A 20,006-nucleotide genomic window follows, 5' to 3' on the forward strand; every position below is an offset into this window, starting at 1 on the left:
TTTAATACATTATAAATACTCGATAAATGTTGTATACCACTATTTTATAATTACAGCTTTTATTATTATTGCCCTGATTTTCTTCTGACTATGAATGTTCAGTGCTCAATTTCCAAACTTAATTTTAATGCCATCTAGGCAGATGTCTGTATACAGTAACACTGACTTATGTATTCTGTTTAGTTTCAGACTCATTGGAATGTGACAAGTTCCTTCGTATTCTTAAGTGTAGGGTGGGGAGAAAAAAAATTAGACCTACTAGATGCCTATCACTTTTTAAGGCATTTTATATTAACACTGATTCTTCAAATAGCACTGTGGGGTAGGTGTTAATTTTTCACGTACATATGAGGAATTTAAACTCAAAAGTTAAATAAGTTGTTCGGCATTATGCTCAAAACTAAGTGTATCGTCTGCATTTCCATTGAGCGATTCCGCTTCCCTAGTCTCTAAGTGGAACATTTTAATAATATACTGGATTATAAAGTATAAAATTAGTTCCTATTCTCACTTCCTTTCCAATTTCGGCTTTTGGATTTTTTTTTTAAAAAGCCTTTAACATCTCAGCCATTCAGTTCTATACACATCTTCTCATAGATCTTTTGAAAAATAGAGTATGTAAACTTAAAAACTAAATATTTCAAGTCATTTCTACCCTAACAAATTAAACCTTCCTTTTCCTTTTGAAACCAAAATGGATTTAATTGGAAAGAGCATGTAGTAGTGACTATGTGTTAAAATTCTTAATCTTGTGTAAAATGAATATGGACATGATACATGGTAAACATAAGTATTTTAAGAGAAGACATCTTCAAATGCACTTAATATTAATTTTCTAATTATGTTCATGTGTCTTTCTTTTAGGATCTTTCCTGAAAATTTCATGGCAGTTTTAAAACGAAAGATGAATATTAAGTTTGATGCAGTCGTTGGATATAAAAACAAAGGACAGTAGCTCTGGCCGGGTGCGCAGTTGACAAGAGCATTGCTGGTTCGATCCCTGGTCAGGGCACATGCAAGAATCGACCAATGCATGCATCAGTGGGTGGAACAGCAATATATATGTTTCTCTCTCTCTCTTCCTCTCTCCCCCTCTTCCCTCCTTTCTCTTTCTCCAAGTTTAATAAATTTTTTAAAAATTTTTAAGGTAAAGAACAATAGGTTCTCATTGGTTTTATAAATTGGTTTATCAGTTTTAAGTTGATTTCATCTTATATTAATCAGAATTTTAATGTTTAGACTCCTGCTTTTTCTAATTACCTTTTTTTCTTCACTATCATCTTTTGAGGCTCTTGCAATCCTCATCTATTGCTACTGGTTTTTAAGCTGAAAGCTAATTTCATATAATACAAAGACAAATATCCTAGCAATTGCCTTACGGGAAATAGAAAAAAAGAATAAAAGCAGTTTTATAGTAATTTCTAAGATTTCATGGCTCATCTGAAGGCTTTGCAAAATTTGTACTATAAATTATTAAGATATATTTTTGTTTTCAATTACATTTATATTTTATATAATTCACATGTTTCCTAATTTCACATGGTATAAGAAATGTCATTCAAACATTTTGTCTTGCACATTTACCACTGTTTCCTGAAACATACCTTGCATTTCAGTGTAAAATATTTCAGCGCAAGGAAACTGGAGTGGACACATGTTGCAAGTAAAAATGCAAGATTGGAATTTAAGGCAGAGAATTGGGAGAATGTGCTAAGGAGCAACAATAATAAATGGATCAAACTTAAACTTGTAATGTTTCCACCTTTTTGTTTTGGACAGAACATGGCTTAACCTTCAAATAAAGGAAAGTGGATTATGTACTCAAAGGTCTTTATTTTTTTTAATTTTTTTAGTGTCTGGAAATTTCTTAGATGTGAGACTCAATGAGATGGTAATAGAAGTTCAGGTATATAAATTGAAAATCTAAGTAGGTGTATTGGATTTCTATTAAAGAAAAATATTTTCAAGACTATGTGAGACACATGAAGAACATACATATGAAGTAAAGAACTCTGGTCTTTATATGACAAAGTTCATTCTAAAAAAAAAAAAATCAGAGTCACTGGCCCTTGTAAAATGTAACAAATGAGCCACATTTAGGTACAGACACTTCATGGTAAAAGATTTTAATCCATTTCATAAGCAGGAAATTATATTTATTCAACATGTGTTAGGTGCTATTCTAAACACTTACTGAACAAGTTAAGTAATCTCATAATGCCACTGCAAGTTTAAGGAAGGTTATGCTATAGGTTCTATTACCATATAAGCAAAGTTCAGAAGGTATTATTCCTACAATAAATTTCCTCTTTTTCATCAACTATTGGATTGGCCAAAAAGTCTTATGATTTTTTCTGTAAAATAAAAGACATGTTTTTCATTTTCACCAATAACGTTACTGATTTGGATATTTTGAGTATGTTGGCTATCTCTCGTGTGGTATAACATTGATTGTTTTCAATTAATGTCTCGATTTGATCGCTATCAACTTCAACTGGTCTACCTGACCATGGAACATCGTTCAGTGAGAAATCTCCAGCAGGGAACTTCACAAACCACTTTTGACATGTTCGATCAGTTACAGCACCCTCTGCAGACGCTGCACAAATCTATTTTTTTTTTTTTTTTTTTGCGTTTTGGTTGTGTTTTTACCTTTCTTGAAATAATAAAGCATAATATGCCAAAAATGTTGCATATTTTCTTCTATCTTCAATATTAAAATGGCTACACAAAAATTCACCAATTTTTGATGGGGGTTTTTTTCAGTGCATGCTGATATGATGACTGTCACAATACTATCTAACAAAATTGTTTTGAATGAAGTTAAAGACAACTAAGCACTACTGGGGCCATTTTATGGAAAAAAAAAACTTTTTGGCCAACCCAATACTTCTAATACAGAGAACAAAAATACAATTACCGTTGGACTATATTTAACAGTTAGCTGATATAAAGACACATCTCAGTGAAAGTGCCTGCTTTCCAAATCATTATATTTGAATACTGTAACTTCAGTTCCTCTCCATACATTAGCCATACTATAGTAACACTCTACTAGAGTATCTACGAGAAACACACTAGAAGTCTGTACCGTTTCTAGCTCATTGTGAAATAGATGTAATGGATTATTCTTTTAATTAAGTTGTGCCTGTTAGAGCTTGCTAAGTGGAACAGTGAGGATAAAGGTGAGGAGAAAGCTGATAATGAAAGTTCAGTAAGATAACCGAGGTTCAACACTTGGTTCAGCATTTGGATGACCTTTGGCCTTAACCATTATGGTTAAGTACAACTTGGGTAGTATGCTGACAGGATGGTTATCAGTTCTTTTTATTCAATGTTAACCACATGCTAAACACAGTTTGCCATTTAACCCCCCAGCTATCCTGTGTAGCAGGCATTGTTGAAGGACTTGAAATGGCTGTGAAGACAACTGTAGTAAGCAGAAACCCAGAGGAGCCTTAGAGGCTGGAGCCCTGCTCTTCTGGAAGGTGAATGATGGAATAAATACTCTAGAGGTTCTAAATTTAGCTGTTCGCTTTTTTTAAAAAAATGTTTTACTGTTCAATTCCAGCTGTCCCCTTTTTTCCCCCATTACTCTCCCTTGCCCTACCCCCGCCACCTCCCACATTCAATCCTCCCCACAGCCCCGCTCCCCCCACCCCACTGTTGTCTTTGTCCTTGGGTCCTTAATACATCTTCCTTGACCCCTCCCCTTCTTTCCTCCATATACCTCCTCCCCCCTCCCCTCTGATTACTGTGAGTTTGTTCTTTATTTCCATATCCCTGGTTCTATTTTGCTCACTTGTTTATTTTGTTGATTAGGTTCCACTTATAGGTGAGATCATACGGTATTTGTCTTTCACTGACTGGCTTATTTCACTTAGCATAATGCTCTCCAGTACCACCATGATGTTCCAAAAAGCAGGAGTTCCTTCTTTCTTTCTGCTGCGTAGCATTCCGTTCTGTAAATGTACCAGTTTTTTGATCCACTAATTTGTTGATGGACATTTAGGCGGTTTCTAGCACTTGGCTATTGTGAATAGTGCTGTATGAACATAGAGGTGCCTAAGTTCTTTAAATCGGTGTTTTTGGATTCTTAGTGTATATTCCCGGCTGTGGAATTGCTGTCAAAAGGCACTTCCATTTTTAGTTTTTTGAGGAAATTCCATACTGTCTCCCACAGTGACTACACCCGTCTGCATTCCTGCCAACAGTGCACTAGGGTTCTCTTTTCTCCACAACCTGGCCAGCACTCATTGTTCGTTGATTTGTCTATGATGGCCATTCTGACTGGTGTGAAGTGGTATCTCATTGTGGTTTTAATTTGCATTTCTCTGATGGCTAGTGATGCTGAGCATCCTTTCATGTGTCTCTGGGACCTGTGTATGTCCTCCTTGAAGGAGTGTTTGTTAGGTCCTTTGCCCATTTAATTGGATTGGTTGTCTTCCTGGAGTGGAGTCATGTGAGTTCTTTATATACTTTGGCAACCAAACCCTTGTCTGATGTATCATCGGCAAATATATTTTCCCATACGGCTGGTTCCCTTTTCATTTTGCTGAATTTTTCTTTAGCCGTCAGAAGCTTTTTAATTTGATGTAGTTCCATTTGTTTATTCTTTCCTTTATGTTCTTTGTTCTAGGGGATATATCAGTGAAAATATTTCTGCATGGAATATCTGAAATTTTCCTGCTATGTTCTCCTCTAGGACTTTTAAGGTGTCGTGACTTACAGTTTTGTCCACTTTAAAAACAAACTTGCTTCAATTCACCAACATTAGCAATTACTGTTGTGATTCCACATTTGAAGACTTTTAGTTGTCATTTGAATAAAGTTCATCTTAACTCTGAACCCACTTCTCAACAGGTTAGTGAAAAAAATCCATCACAGCCATCAATAGGGCTACTTCTGAGGGTCACAGCAAAATCAGAGGCTTACGTTGTCTTGCAGTAAATGGGGAAGATTCCTCACATCAGCTATCATCGTACTCTGTGGTCCTAAACTAGGACCTTAACGACAGATGGTTCGCTCTATTGTGGGTACAAAAATCCTGATGCCAAGAAACTGGCCCTGCGATGACACACTATAAAGCATCCCTCTGAGCTTTTGCTCTCACCCTGGAGCTCTGCCACAGGACTGCCAGGCTCACTGACATCTCTTCTACTCCCTTTGAGAATGTTTCCATGCTTGCCTTAGAAACACTGTTCCCTGCCTCTCCCATGCCACCATTCTCACTTGCCAAAAATCTACTCTTTTTAACGGAAACAAGAACTAAAAAGAGTGGGCAACCAGGCTGAGGAAAACGGTTAAAACTGACCTTCAATGCATCTTCAACACCAGCTTGGCTAGTGAACAAATGGCTAATAAGGATTTTACTGTGGCGAAGGGAAGTAATTATCAACAACCTCCTCTCCCAGGCTGGCTAACAGATTTACTCCCTTGGACAGTTCCAAAAAAGTTCCAATATACTTACCTAAAATCACACAGCTACTTGGAGATCAAGCTGAGTATTTGAACCCAAATTTGCTGACCTCGCTCTCATACATACAGCCTCTGTGGAATTCTTGGGGAAGGGAACCATTACCCTAAATACCTTCTACTTCCATTTACCACAGCTTTCCTTGGTGTTCAAGCAATATTCCAAAATCAGCTAATGATGGCAATTAAAGCTATTTCACCTAAGAATTATTTTAAGGTGAAAAAAAAAAATGCTACAATGCAGATGCTCAACTATTTCACTTGAAAAAAGTTCAGCCTGGTTTGGCCCAGTATCACCATAGTTTAATTTCCTGATACTAAAATTCTGAACCTGAAAATGTTGGGATAGTCTCAATCTACTGGACATCACATCCTTCCCTCAAATAGATAAGAATTCCCACTTGACCTATTGTCTATCTAACCACTCAAGTTTCTTTTTCTTTCTTTCTTTTTTGTCTAGGGATGCCTGGTCAACCTCAGAATTAGGGAGATGGGCCTTTTATTTTTACAGTCTTCTGTATAGCTACCAGTACCCCAGTACTGCAAAAAGAACTCTGGGCAATCCAAGCAATCCAATTCAGGCTAGCTGTTCTAGAACCTCAGTTTTCTCATCTATAAAAAAGATCAAATTAGACTATGAAGCTCTAGTTCCAGTTAAATAAATGTCTATATAATCACCACATGCAAAACCAAACATCTCTGTACCCCATCTGTGTTCCCTAACAGAGATTGACAATTCTAACAATGTCCAAGCCAAAAACCCTGGGTTATATCTGCCCCCTGCCTTCCCCTGACCCTCATCCCTCACCTCACCAAAATCTTCTAATTCCCACACACATTTACACATTCAGTATCAGTCACTATTCCCACATTTCTATTTCCAGCCTGAATCTCTCCTCTGCAGACACATATCCAAATGCCTTCTTGATATCTCTGCCTCTATAGCCAACAGGCATTTCAAGGTAATATTGCCAAAATCAAGCTCTTGATGTTATCCCAGACCTGCTCCAAACCCTATTATCCCAGTTGCTCAGGCCAAAATAATTAGTGTCATCCTTGACTCCTGTATCTCACTCCCCACATCCATGGTAAAGACAATTCAGTCTGCCCTACCTAGAAAATATATCCAGAATTCTATCACCCCTTACCACCCCCGCTGTGATCTAAGCCACCATCACCTCTTGTTCCCCTTTGTGCTTTTCCAAACACAACAGCCAAAATGATTCTTTAAAACATGAGATCATGTCATGCGCTTCAGCTCAGAACCCTTCACTGGCTTCTCACATACAACTTTCTTATTTTAATGTGGAATGTTTCATGAATTTGCATTTCATCCTTGCTCAGGGGTCATGCAGATCTTCGCTGTATTGTTCCAACTTTAATATATGTGCTGCTGAAGCAAGCACTCTCTTCTAAAATTTAAAGCTTAAGTCCTTACCATGACCTGCAAGGCCATATGAAATCCAATCTTCTTACCCACTACCTTACTATCCGTATTTGTCACTGTTCTCCAAAGAAACAGAACCAGTAGGAGATTTGATATACATACATACATACATGAGAGGAATTATTGCAAGGAATTGGCTCACATGGTTGTGGGAGGCTAGCAAGTATGAAATGTAAGGGAGGCCAGCAAGCTGGAAATTCTTGGCAGAAGTTGATGCTGCAGTCTTGAGGCAGAATTTCTTCTTACTCTGAGCATCCCAGCCAGTTCCGGCTGCTGTAACAGGATACCAAAACCCGGGTGCCTCGTACACCACAGGAATTTATTCCGTGCAGTTTTAGAAGCTGGAAGTACGAGATCAAGCCACCAACAGATATGGTATCGGTGGATGAAAGACTGTTTCATTCACCTGGTTCACAGCCCAGTCAGCTTGTCCTCTTGCTGTCCTCACGTGACAGAAGGGGCAGGGGATCTCTCTGGCATCTCTTTTATTAGAGCACTTAATTCCATTCATGAGGGCTCCACCTTCATGATCTAATCGACTCTCAAAGGCCCCATCTCCAAACACCAGCACACCGGGGATCGGGTTTCAGCATATGAGCCTCAGAGGGGACAGAAACATTCAGACTACAGCACAGTGAGAGCTCAGCTTTGCTTTCAAGACATTCAGACTGATTGGATGAGGCCCATCCACATAATCAAGAATAATTTCCTTTTATTTAATGAGTGCTGATTACAGCAATGTTAACCGCATCTGTAGTAACACCTGAACTAGTATTTGATTGAAACCGGGAGCATCGCCTAGCCATGGTGGCCCGTAAATCTCACCATCACACCATCTTCACACTCTTTCAGTTCACCCCAGCAACGCTGGCCCCCTTGATGTTCCTCAGGCCACCACACATGTTCCCAACGCGGGAACTGTTTCCTCTCCAGAATGCTCATCCTCCAGATGGTCACAAATCTAGCCCACTCTTTCCTTTAAGTACTTTTCCTTAGGTCTTTTCAGAGTTTTTCACTCTATACCTAAAACTGCACCCATGCTTTCACAGCCATATCTTACAAGATTCCATGTCTTCCTCTGTTCTCTACTATTTTCCTTATCACTTATCACTGTGGAGCATACTATTTATTTTTCTTATTTATCTTCTTTATTGTCTTCATTACTCCTAGAGCATAAGCTTCCCAAGGGAAGAGATCTGTGTTTTTAATTATATTTTATTGATTATGCTATTACAGTTGTCCCAGCTTTTCTCCCTCTGCCCCCTCCACCCAGCCACCGCCACTCCCGCAGGCAGTCCCCCACCATTGTTCATGTTCATAGGTCATGAGTATAAGTCCTTTGGCTACTCCCTTTCTTATACTCTACCTTACATCCCCATGACTATTCTGTAACTACCTATTTGTGCATCTTAATCCCTTCACCTTTTTACCCATTCTCCCCAGACACTCCCTTCCTTCTGGCAACCATCAAAACGTTCTCAATATCTGTGCTTCAGTTTCTGTTCTGCTTGTTTGCTTAGTTTGTTTTTTAGATTCAGTTGTTGAAAAACTTGTATTTATTGCCATTTTGTTCATAGTTTTGATCTTCTTTTTCTTAAATAAGTCCTTTAACTTTTCATATAATAATGTTTGGTGGTGATAGGCTCATTAGCTCTTTCTTGACTGGGAAGCTCTTTATCTGCTCTTTGGTACTAAATGATAGTTTAGCTGGGTAGAGCAATCTTGGTGGTAGGTCCTTGTTTTTCATCACTTTGAATATATCTTGCTAATCCCTTCTAGCCTGCACAGTTTCTTTTGAGAAATCAGCTGACAGACTTATGGGAATTCCCCTGTAGGTAAATAACTGTTTTTCTCTTGCTGCATTTAAGATTCTCTCTTTATCTTTAACCTTTGACATTTTAATTATGATGTGTCTTGGAGTGGGCCTCTTTGCATCCGTCTTGTTTGGGACTCTGTGCTTCCTGGACTTGCATGTCTATTTCCTTCACCAAATTAGGGAAATTCTCTTTCATTATTTCTTCAAATAGGTTTCCAATTTCTTCCTCTTTCTATTCTGGCACCTCTATGATGTGAATGTTGGAATGCTTGAAGTTGTCCCAGAGGCTCCTTACATTATCCTTGGGTTTTGGGGTTGTTTTTTTTTTTAATTCTTTTTTCTTCTTGCTGTTCTGATTGGTTCGTTTTTACTTCCTTATGTTCCAAATAATTGATTTGATTCATCCACTTTACTGTTGATTCCCTATAAATTCTTCTTTATTTCAATTATTGTATCCTTCTTTTCTGCCTGGGTCATTTTTATGCTGTTTAAGTACCACTGAGTTCCTTGACCATCCCTATAACCAGTGTTTTGAACTCTGCATCTCCAATAGGATAGATTGCTTATCTCCATTTGTTTAGTTTTGTTTCTGGAGTTTTGTTCTGTTCTTTCATTCGAGCCTTATTTCTTTGTCTCCTCATTTTGGCAGCCTCCTTATGTTTGCCTTTGTGAATTAGGCAGAGCTGCTTGACTCTCTGTCTTGGTAGTATAGCCCAATGTAGTAAGTGTTCTGTAGGGTCACATGACACAGGCTCCCTTATCACCCACACTGGGTACTCAAGGTGCACCCTCCATGTGAGCTGAGTATACCCTCCTCTTGTAGTTGAGCCTTGATTGCTGTTGGCAGGTTGATGAGAGGGATTTACCTAGTCAACTGCAAGAACTGGCTTTGACCACTGACCACCAAACCTCTGCCCTCTGTGGAGGATTAGCTGTGCCAGGGCCCACTCCACAAAACATGACTTATTTCAGCAAGGCTCTGGTGCCCACTAAATCTGTCCCTTGAGTGTGTTGCTTGTGGAAGTGGTTGGGTGGTGGTCTTCAACATGTGCTGTAACTGTCCACTGTGTTTGCAGGCTGTGGGGTTTCCCAGGAGGTGCAGGCCAAGGTCAACCACTGCCTGTGTTTTATCTGGGGCTACTTGGCATAAGCTACAAAGCGATCTGCAGATGGCTGCTACTTTGTGCTGGGTTGGAGTTATCCACGCATGGCCAGGCTGTGAACCAAGGCCAGGTGCTACTAGTGCTGGACCTGGGGCCACTTACCAAGAGGTACCAGGGCTTGATGAGGCCAAAGGCTGCTTGTTTGTGAGGATTTAGGATGATCTGAAGCATGAGCCAAGACCAGCCATTCCATGGAAAAGCCACTGTTAATAGCTTTGGGGGGCCTGTAAATTTTATGGGATGAAACCTCAGGGAATGACCAGGATGGGGCAAACAATGTGAGCCAGGCTGATGGAGTCACAGATATGATGCCCTTTGCTCTGTGGTTCTATGTGGGGTGGGCTCAGAAAAGGAGCAATGGCCTCTGCCAGCAGTTTCATCTGGGAGAAAGCTGTCCCCCAACTCTTGCCTTGATGCCAGACACTTCAGTTCCTCCCCATGTGCCACTGGTGCCTTTCAAGCTGCTACCCTGTTTCTGGAGCTCAGAGGAAGTGAGTCTGATTAAGTCTGTGCATGGGCCCTTTAAGAGGAACTGCTTGGGAATCTGACTCAATCCCCACTGGTTTTTGAAGCAAGAAGTTATAGGGACTTATCTTCATGGCACTGGAACCCTATGCTGGGGGAGCTGCTGGGGACCTGGGACCCCTCACTCCCTAGATATTCTTCCTCCACCACACATGGGTGTGGGAACAGCCCATTCCACATCTCCACATCTCTACCCTTCCTGCCAGTCTGGATGGATGCAGTTTCTTCTTTAATTCCTTAGTTGTGGACTTTCATTCTGTTCAATTTCTGATGCTTCTCGTGATTTGTTTTTTATGGATTTTGTTGAACAGTTCCTAAAATATACCAACTGTCATATACACACACATACACACACACACACACACAAAACAAATGCTCATTTCTTCTATTATTCTATCTCCTAAATATCTCCTTTACCAAAACCCTCATTCAGGCCATTTAAGAAAATATTTCAGTTTAATAAGAATCTCAATGCTATGGATGGTATTACTTTAGTCAAGAGAATTTTCCCAAAAGCAACTCATTCTAAAATGTAATGTAAAGACAAATTAATGATATACTCAAGGTGCCTTCATTCACACCGGAAGGAAACAGCAGACCCAAAATGAGATCAGAGTAAACTAAACATTTTTTTGTTATAAAAAGTTGCAGAAATAAAGACAATGATGTCATAAAGATGTACAAAAAAAATCTCCGAAACCTAGAAAAAAATTAAGGAGCAGATTTTATGCTTCCAGCATTGTTGAGGCAAGTAGAACCCCATGTTTAAGGAACACGAACATTCTGACCCCGAGATGACGAGAAACAGATAAAAGGTAGAGTTCACCAGGTTATCTCATTGCTGAATGAAATTTGTCAGCACCCAAACTGAGCATAATGTTAACTAAGTAACATTCACTAAATGATTTTCACTTCCTCAAAGTTTCTTAATTCTTGGTTAATTCAAATACCCTAGGAAGTACAAGAATTTATATCTTGCTATAAAATTTTAAATTTCCTTTCAGAAGCCTATCCATAGTAGTATATGAATTTGGATGGCGGGAGTCCTCTGGTCTGGCCCACTCTAAGCAAAATGAATGTTGGGGTTATAGACATTCAAATAGAAAACAGATTCCTCACATTGCAGCCGAACATCAGGTCTGATCTAAATTACATATGTTAATATTTCACTGGCTCCATATAAACATCACTGCAAACCTGAATGAACAATGATATAATCAAGTATTCTGTTTTTATAAATACACTCAGTGTTCAAACTTAAAGAAGCAATTATACTCTCTTCAATGCAATGTGATATAACCTAGGTCAGGGTGTCTCATTCTTGGTACGACTGACATTTATTTGGGGCTGGGTAATTCTTTCAGAAACATCCCTGGTCTTTACCCACTAAATGCCAGTATCATGCCTGAGTTGTGACAACCAAAAATGTGCCCAGACATAGTAAAATGTCCCCTGAGAGGCAAAAGTAGCCCTGGTTGTGAACCACTCAGTTGGTTTTAGTTTGTCTAATTTAATTTAATCCTATTGTGATATGTAAAGTTGACACGTGAAGCCTTTAAATCAGTCTATGGCATACAGTAAGTGCTTCATAAATTTAAACTATTACCATTATCGTTTGATTTATATAATCACTTACTACTTGCAAAGCCATTTCATATACATGCTCTCTCACTGGATCTTTATAACTACCTTGTGTGTGGGTATGTGAGGGAAAGCTGTACTTGTGATGTGTGGTAAGGCCTGTGTTGGATCAAAGCATGCTTTATTTCTATCTCTATTTTACAGATAAAGAAACTGAGACACAGAAAAAAAATAGGATCAGCTAAAATCATAACACTTTTTTACTGAGGCAAAATATACACAACATAAAGGTTACTATTTTAACCATTTTTAAATGTACAATTCAGTGGCATTAAGTACATTCAAATTGTTGTATAACTATCACCACCATCCATCCCCAGAACTTTTCATCACCCCAAATTGAAACTCTATACTTCTCAAACAATAATTCTTCCTTCTCCCTTCCCCACAAACTCATTCCTGGTAACCACCATTCTGTTTTTGGTCTCTGTGTATCTGACTATTCTAGACACCTCATCTAAGTGGAATCATACAAGACTTGTCCTTTTGTGTCTGGCTTATTTCACTTAGCAAAATGTTTTCAAAGTTCATCCATGTTGTGGCATGTACCAGAATTGCATTCCTTTAAGGGATGAATAATATTTCATTGTATGTATATAATACATTTTATCTGTCCATTCATTTTTTTGATGGGCACTTGAGTTGTTTCCACTTTTGAGTATTGGAAGTAACACCACTTTTAAGTGGAGAATTTTATCTCCTGGTGTAATGCTCTTTCCTGAGTAATCACAAAGAGGACTAATTGCTTAATATAACCTACAATCTTCTCGCAAATCAAGAGTTTTTCAGGAAAATTGGCAGGTCGTAAAATGATGAGCTAACTGAAATATCGATGCTGAGTTTTCATGAATAAATGAATCAAACTAAGTTTGGTTAAGCTAAGCTTTAAGTTTCTTCAAGATAATATCTCTACTTTTTCCTTTTCCTTCATTAAAGAAAAAAAAAAGTTTACAGAGAAATCCAAGACGCCCTTAGCTGATGCAGTATCTCTAGAGTACTTCTAGATATGAAATTTTATGGTCAAACATGGTACAGAACTGCTTCTCATATAAGCAAGTCCAGAGAGTACTTTCTCTTGGGTTAAGGGACTTTCTCTTGGTCCTTGTACCAAGCTTTTACTCGCAACTGGCATCTTTCAAAGGTAAGGGTATATCAGACCTATTAGACACATGGACAAAGCCGGCCTGAACATCCGGCTCACCCCTACCAGTCCCGTCCACATCTGGAGCACAGCTCTTCCCTGGAGCTCTGTGCAGACGGCCAGGGGGGCAGGGGCAGGTCTTTGCTGGGACTAGACGAGGGCTGATCCGAGAAGAGTACAGAGCAGAGCCATGAACATTTTCACGGATCTCCTCCTGCTTCTGACCGCTATCATCTGCCTCTACTTGGAGACCTTGGTGCAGATTTTCATTCCAAGGAAGAGAAATTCTGTGGCTGAAGAAATTGTTCTCATTACAGGAGTTGGGCACGGATAGGTAGACTGACCATCTATAAATTTGCAAAACAGAAGAGCAAACTGGTTCTGTGGGATATAAATAAGGTAATGGATTTGTTTGCTCATCTTCTAAAGTCACAAAGTAAGACATGTATAAAAAATTATTTGACCTACCGTCTGCTTACATTTGTATTCTTCTTTATCAAAGTGTGATAATTAAACTCCCTAGGCCCTTATTCTGCATATTCATCAGGATGGTTTGGTGAAGGAAATATGGGCACCTAGGCAGTGAATGTTATGATGTGACACACGGGCCGTAACACAGACGCAGGAGCCAGGCTACTTCCAAGCTATTAAATTGGGCTGTCACTGAATTTCTCTTCTGCAGCCTCAATTATCTTCTCTCTAAAAGGGGATGATATCTCACAAAATGAGCAAGGAAGGCCTGGTCTGTGGTCAGCCTGTTGAGCAAGAAATGATTTTTTTTAAAGGTTGTCAAAGCAAAAACCAAAGAAAAAAGAATACCAGACAGAATCTTTTAGTACTTCCCATCACATGCACCAATTCTAAAACACTATCATGCTCTTTCAAGAAAAAAGTTTGCCAACCCCCGGGCAAGAGGATTAAATGAGTGAATATTTTAAGTGCTTAAAACAGTGGCTGGCTGCAGTAAACATCAGCTAAATAGAACCTACAGGCAGCAAGTCAGGCTTTCTCGTGGACATTTGTATTTTTCTTGTACATATTTGTAAGCACTACATTAACTACTCAAAATAAAACTGAAGTAACTGAAAGTTTGTATCATTTCCCCTGAATTTGTGGATTCTGGTAAAGCCATGAAAATATACACAGAAAAGTGTTTACAGGATTTTATGATTAGAAAAGTTGTAAAATATTTTTGGAATATAATTTTCCACAAATCACAGTGATTTCAATTGCCATTATATTATTACTTTCTCATGTTCTTTATTATCATGTCTGATTGGCACCTATTTTCTTAAGACCTCGAAAAATGTCTCTTGAACTTAGAAAACTACCTCTCTGTTTCTTTCTAGACAGGGAAGAATACTATACAAGATAAGATTGATACATTTTTATGTAACAGATACAGACATTTACATAATAGATGAGTTGATATACATGAAAGTGATTTGGCATTTGCCTTGGTCCTAGAAGAGATTCCAATGAATTTTTTCTAGAAGAGAATGAAATTTACAAATTGAAAAAATTGTCTGCTGTTCTCAGGCACTTATCAAAAAATATAAATAAGTATAAATCCATGAAAAAGGCTTGATGAAATCTAACCTTTAGATCTCTTTTCAGACGTATATTTTTACAGAGAAGACTGATATTACATTTTTTAATTTAAAATTTCCAGCAAGAGGAAAAAAAGTTAGAAAGAAGTTATAATAAATATATGTAAATAAGATTCTGCTTGAAGGTTGTCTTTGAATCCTTGACTTTTATTGTTAAATGTTTGAGATATTCAAGGACCCACCACCAGGCTATAAATGCAACTCAGATCTCTCCTTTACTGGTGGAAAGTGCCAATTCCCTCTGTGCCACAGACGGTTTCTTTTGCCTTCAGATGAGTCACCTTAGCAGTTTGCCTTCCTTTCATTGAAACCGTTACTTTAGGAACACTGGACTAAGTGGAGCAAACAACGCACACTGGAGCGGAAGCTAAAGCAAGTGTTGTATTTACAAAAAGACGAGGTGTTACATTTTGCAATGCTCTAGCTCAGTTAAAGCATCTCATAAAAGTTCAGGTTACTAAGGCTCTCTACCAGCCTTGACTCTAGAGACAAAAGACCGTGTAGTGGTTCTTTGTAACCTGGAAATGAATGAGCTACTAGTTGAAGCCTAAGTCACTGAACTGGGCTCCTGGCCTCCCTCTACTCCTTTTCTGTAAGCCCCCGAAGTGCTATGAGAGGATATTGGCTTAGTGAGTAAGTGTCCTAGTCTCTGAGTCTGTTCTTTTGGATTTCAGGCTTCTGCTCCAGGGTTTAGCTCACGCTAGTGAAAAACAGACTAAGGAAAACCGCCTGCCACTCATTTAGGGGACGCCCCAAGTAACGGCCACACCACTAACATCCCAACGTGCTGAAAAGGTATTTCAGGTGTCCTCACCCCTTCGTCACAGAGAAAAGTGTACAAATTGTTGGAGGAAAAAGTATAATTTTTTAAAGCCTTATAATCTTCTCTACGAAAGTCAACAGATGTCAAAATTTGAAAAGAAACCTACTTTTCAAGAAACGCAGGTCAAGAAACATCAAGGCAATTTTATCTTAGGAAAGAGGTCTTTGACTTTAGGGTGACAAAGCAGTAGCTCTGTTTCCAAGTCCTGGAGTTTTGTGTAAAATTGCTGCACAGGTAAGAATCCGTCCAGTGGCCCTTGCTCATTTTCACTCCGGGACACTTGAAGAATATAGTATTATATCCCCAAGAGTAGTAGCACTGTCTCCCTATGAAAGTCTTCCTTTCTAAAAAAATTTTTATTGTTATTTTGGGAAAAGTTGCCCCAATTTTTTCCCCTTTGCCTTCCTCTGCCCAGCTCATCCCCCGCTCCCACAGCCACTCCCCACACGGATGTCCATGTCCACAGGTCATTCCTGCACGTTCTTTGTCTGGCCCCTCCCCTCCTTTCCACCGTCGTGTCCCCTCCCTGCCCCCGGACGCCGTCAGTCTGTTCCGTACTTTCATGCCTGAAAGCCTTCCTCGGATAAGAATTCTTTCTCCTTCCCCCCTAGATTCTAGATGGTTTGATCTGAATCATCAAGAAAAGCATGATGGGCAAAAGGATATAGTTTAAAATTACCACAAGTTAAAAATTGCTACTTGGTGCTTTACTGCTTATTACATAATTGGTGCTCAGTAAACATAGCTAAATAAATTGTTGGCTTTTCTTTTCTTCTCTATGGTCAACCATCTCCTTTCATGACACACAAAAGAGCAACATCTGTCAAGCATGTTCTTTAAGCTATGAGAGGACCCGAGTTTCAAGAAGCTGCCTCCTGGAAAACTGCCAAACCAAGATGAAAAGCTGGAAAAAACATGAGGGATTTTTTTTTTCACCTTTGGTGCAAAATGGCTGTGAAGAATGTACAAAAACCAAGCTGGAAACAGAGGACTGATATGAGCATCCCCTGGCAGAAAAGTCAGGTGTAATTCCTTTGAGAATTAGGCCAGCAGTCTCCCATAAAATTTCCCAAGGGGCATTTTAAACATGAATTTCAATCTTTAAAAACGTTTCTTCTCCAGTGCTTTCTTCTGCACTCTTGCTCTCTAGATGATCTCCATGTTTGTGAATTCATTTTTCCCAATGGCAGCACAATGTTGAGGAAATCTCAGTGGGATGCAGAAGCTAGGGGCTGCTGTGTATGCATTTGTGTTAGACTGTAGACTGAGAAAGGATTTGTAACTCCAGAAACCAGGTGAGACTTCAGGACACAAGTTTCTTCAAGTGACTTCGTATCCAGTGCAACTGACATGGAAAATGAAAAGGTTCTTTACAACTGCCTGATTTCAATTAAATATAGCCTCTGCTAACTGAGGCGGTTGTGGGAATAAGGAAGGACATATACTTTTTCCTTGCGTCTTATCCACACAACTCTGCCTATTTGTTGTTTTGTATTATTAATCAATTTCATGCTGATCAGAAGCATGAGAAGTGGTACAGAGGGACAGACAAAAGATTTATCACCAGAAAAAAGCACCACTTTCTAGTCTCATTTTAGTCTGTTACTATTCCAGTATTTTTTTAAAAAATTAGTTCCTTTGTAGGATTTCAGTTATGTGGGTAATAATCTAGTTTTTATAGAAAATGTAGTATCAATACTTTTATAATAATTTTTAAAAGAGTAAATATCAAATACAATGAATGAAACATTCTGATAAATTATTGCATTCTTTAATTGAATCCCTATGATAACCCTTTTAACTCATTTGACAGATAAGGAAATTGAGGTTCAGAGAGGTTAAGCAAGATCAAGGTCCAATAGCTAACAAGCGATGAAGCCAGGATTACTCAATCAGCACTTCAAAAGTGTTTAGTTGGGCGCTGGCCAGTGTGGCTCAGTTGGCTGGAGTAATGTTCTGTAACTGAGAGGTTGTAGGTTTAATTGCCAGTCAGGGCACATACCTACATTGCGGTTTGATCCCTGGTCTGGGTGCCTATGATCCCTGGGTGAATTTGGAGGCAGCCAACACATGCTTCTCTCTTGCACAGACCTCTCTCTCTCCCCACTTGTCTCTCTGAAAGCAATGAAAGAAATGTCCTCGGGTGAGGATTTGAAAAAAATGTTTGGTCAGAACTTACATGTCAATTAATCAATACAAATATTAATTTCACTTTATTGATAAACTTTAAAAATCCATGATGTTCTGGGTACTGAAATTTTGATATTAAAAAATATTTATCCTAGCTTTCTGACCATGTTTCCTTTGCATCTACTACTTGGGTTAAAGCTCTTTTCTACCTGAACTCTGAGAAATTTCATTGACTTGAATAATAAACCTAATCCCTGGATGATATCAGACCCAAAACTTTTGAGTTTCTATAGCACACTCAATGAATGTGCTCTTTCCATTTCAAAAGGTAAAGAAAAAAGTACCTGATGTAACCATGGTGGTGAATAATGTTGGGACAATCTGGTTGATCTTCTTTGTATCAAGGATGAAGAGATTACCAAAACACTTGAGGACATCTTGGCTCCATCTCTTCCACCATGTAATTTCTCTCTACCATTTTGATATTTTGATTGATTAACCCATGAAATACACCCACTGGATGTGAAAGTATAAGACTGTGTTAACCAAACAACAATATGGCTTTGTGAGGGGAGCAGTGTGGAGTGCAGGTGGCATTTGTGCAGTGAATCCTGGATCATTCAAAACCCTAATTGGGTGAAAAGATAAGTTAATTTTCCTGTCTTAGTTAATTAAAAAATAATAAGAACAACAAAAAGAACCAAACTTTCCTCTTTTTAATTACAGAGCATGGCCCGTATTGGACATAGATGAAGTTGCAAGGTTGATAGATGGAATACTTACCAATAAGAAAATGATTTTTGTCCCACTATACATCAATATCTAACATTAGAGAAGTACAGCAGAAAACACCTAAAATACTAAAACATCAATAGAGTTAACATTATAGGGATAACATAATGCAAGTAAAGCTCCTACCAAACAGAAGTCAGATATTAAAGGTTTAGGGAGCAGAACTTATGTAGAACAGTAAGGTGAAATATTAATATTTACCCAGAGGAGATCATCTTTTGGCTTTCTTCTCAGGGAAACTTTATAATAAATTGAGATTATGTCAGTGAGAAAATGACTATATCAATTTCATAGCCCTTGGTTCTTTTATAAATAAATCCATGTAAACTGTGCTAAAACTTGGAATAGAACGAATCAAGAACAGGGGAGAGACTACATTGCTAATCAATATCAGTTTTCCATTTTAGCTTAAATAGACTAACTCAGCATAGCCTTGACCTTAGAGCAACATCATCTCAAGAACTGACTAAATTACTGTCTTGGTGCTGAGCACTGTAACAAATGAGTTTCATGGAATCCTACTCTCTGTTAATGTTGAAAATAATCTAAAATCATAGCACATCTGCATATAACCAAGACAATAATCATAGTTATTTTGCCAGAATTGGAGAACAGGTGTCCCTGTACAATAAAGAGGAGTCTCAAAATCTTTGGTGTTATTGTGGAGCTGCCATGGTGGTTTGTACTCAGTGACAGAGACTTATTGTTAATCTCCTTTGCATGTAATTCCTTTTGCAGAAATAGACAGTTTCGTGAGTATATACAATTACAAGCATGAAGGTTTCTTTGTGAGAGTAGTTAAAAGGCCCGTACAAGTTCTATTATCATGCTTGCTTCTCTCCCAGACAGATCTTCCCTGTCCCTTTGCTGATTCCTCTATCTTCTACCCTCCCCACCTCCCACCCCCAAACAGGAAAGCATAACTTGCATTAGTAAGCAATACCACAGTGATTCTCAGTACAACTTTCTTTATAGAATGTTTGCCTTTAAAAATGTTTTAAGTTATATTTACTTGATTATGCTATTACAGTTGTCTCAAATTTTCCCCCTTTGCCCCCCCCCACCCAGTACTCTCCTTCCCTCCAGCAATTCCCCATCCTCCCTCCACCCACCTTAGTTCATGTCCATGGATCATGCATATAAGGCCTTTGGCTACTCCTTTTCCTATACTGTACTTGACAGCCCCCTATTTGTACCTACCAATTATGCTTCTTAATCCCTGCACCTTTTCCCTCATTCTCCCCCTTCGCCCTCCCAGCTGATAACCTTCCAAATGATCTCCATATCTATGATTCTGTTTCTGTTCTGGTTGTTTGCTTAGTTTGTTTTTTTTAGATTCAGTTGTTGATAGCTGTTAATTTGTTGCCCTTTTAATATTCATAGTTTTGTTTTCCTTCTTTTTCTTAAATAAGTCCCTTTAACATTTCATGTAATAAGGGCTTG

At 38.6% G+C, this 20,006-nt stretch overlaps 1 protein-coding gene and 1 non-coding gene across 2 annotated transcripts in view; one reads left to right on the plus strand and one right to left on the minus strand.

The window, feature by feature from the left end:
* Positions 1–1,820, plus strand: part of HSD17B11 (hydroxysteroid 17-beta dehydrogenase 11) — a 29,541-nt gene extending 27,721 nt beyond the window's left edge. Inside the window, exon 7 of the mRNA XM_054591765.1 lies at positions 865–1,820. Coding sequence (XP_054447740.1) covers positions 865–955 — 91 coding nt within the window. The 3' untranslated portion in view covers positions 956–1,820. The remainder of the gene's footprint in view (positions 1–864) is intronic.
* Positions 1,821–6,774: 4,954 nt separating this feature from the next.
* LOC129085452 (U6 spliceosomal RNA) lies at positions 6,775–6,881 on the minus strand. The gene has a single exon (XR_008530706.1). It is a non-coding gene; the product is annotated as a U6 spliceosomal RNA (small nuclear RNA).
* Positions 6,882–20,006: the final 13,125 nt, after the last annotated feature.

The sequence above is a fragment of the Pteronotus mesoamericanus genome, unplaced genomic scaffold (genome assembly GCF_021234165.1).
Source record: "Pteronotus mesoamericanus isolate MK-2021 breed Mesoamerican mustached bat unplaced genomic scaffold, CSHL_Meso_final scaffold_232, whole genome shotgun sequence".
In the NCBI taxonomy this organism is placed as follows: Eukaryota; Metazoa; Chordata; class Mammalia; order Chiroptera; family Mormoopidae; genus Pteronotus; species Pteronotus mesoamericanus.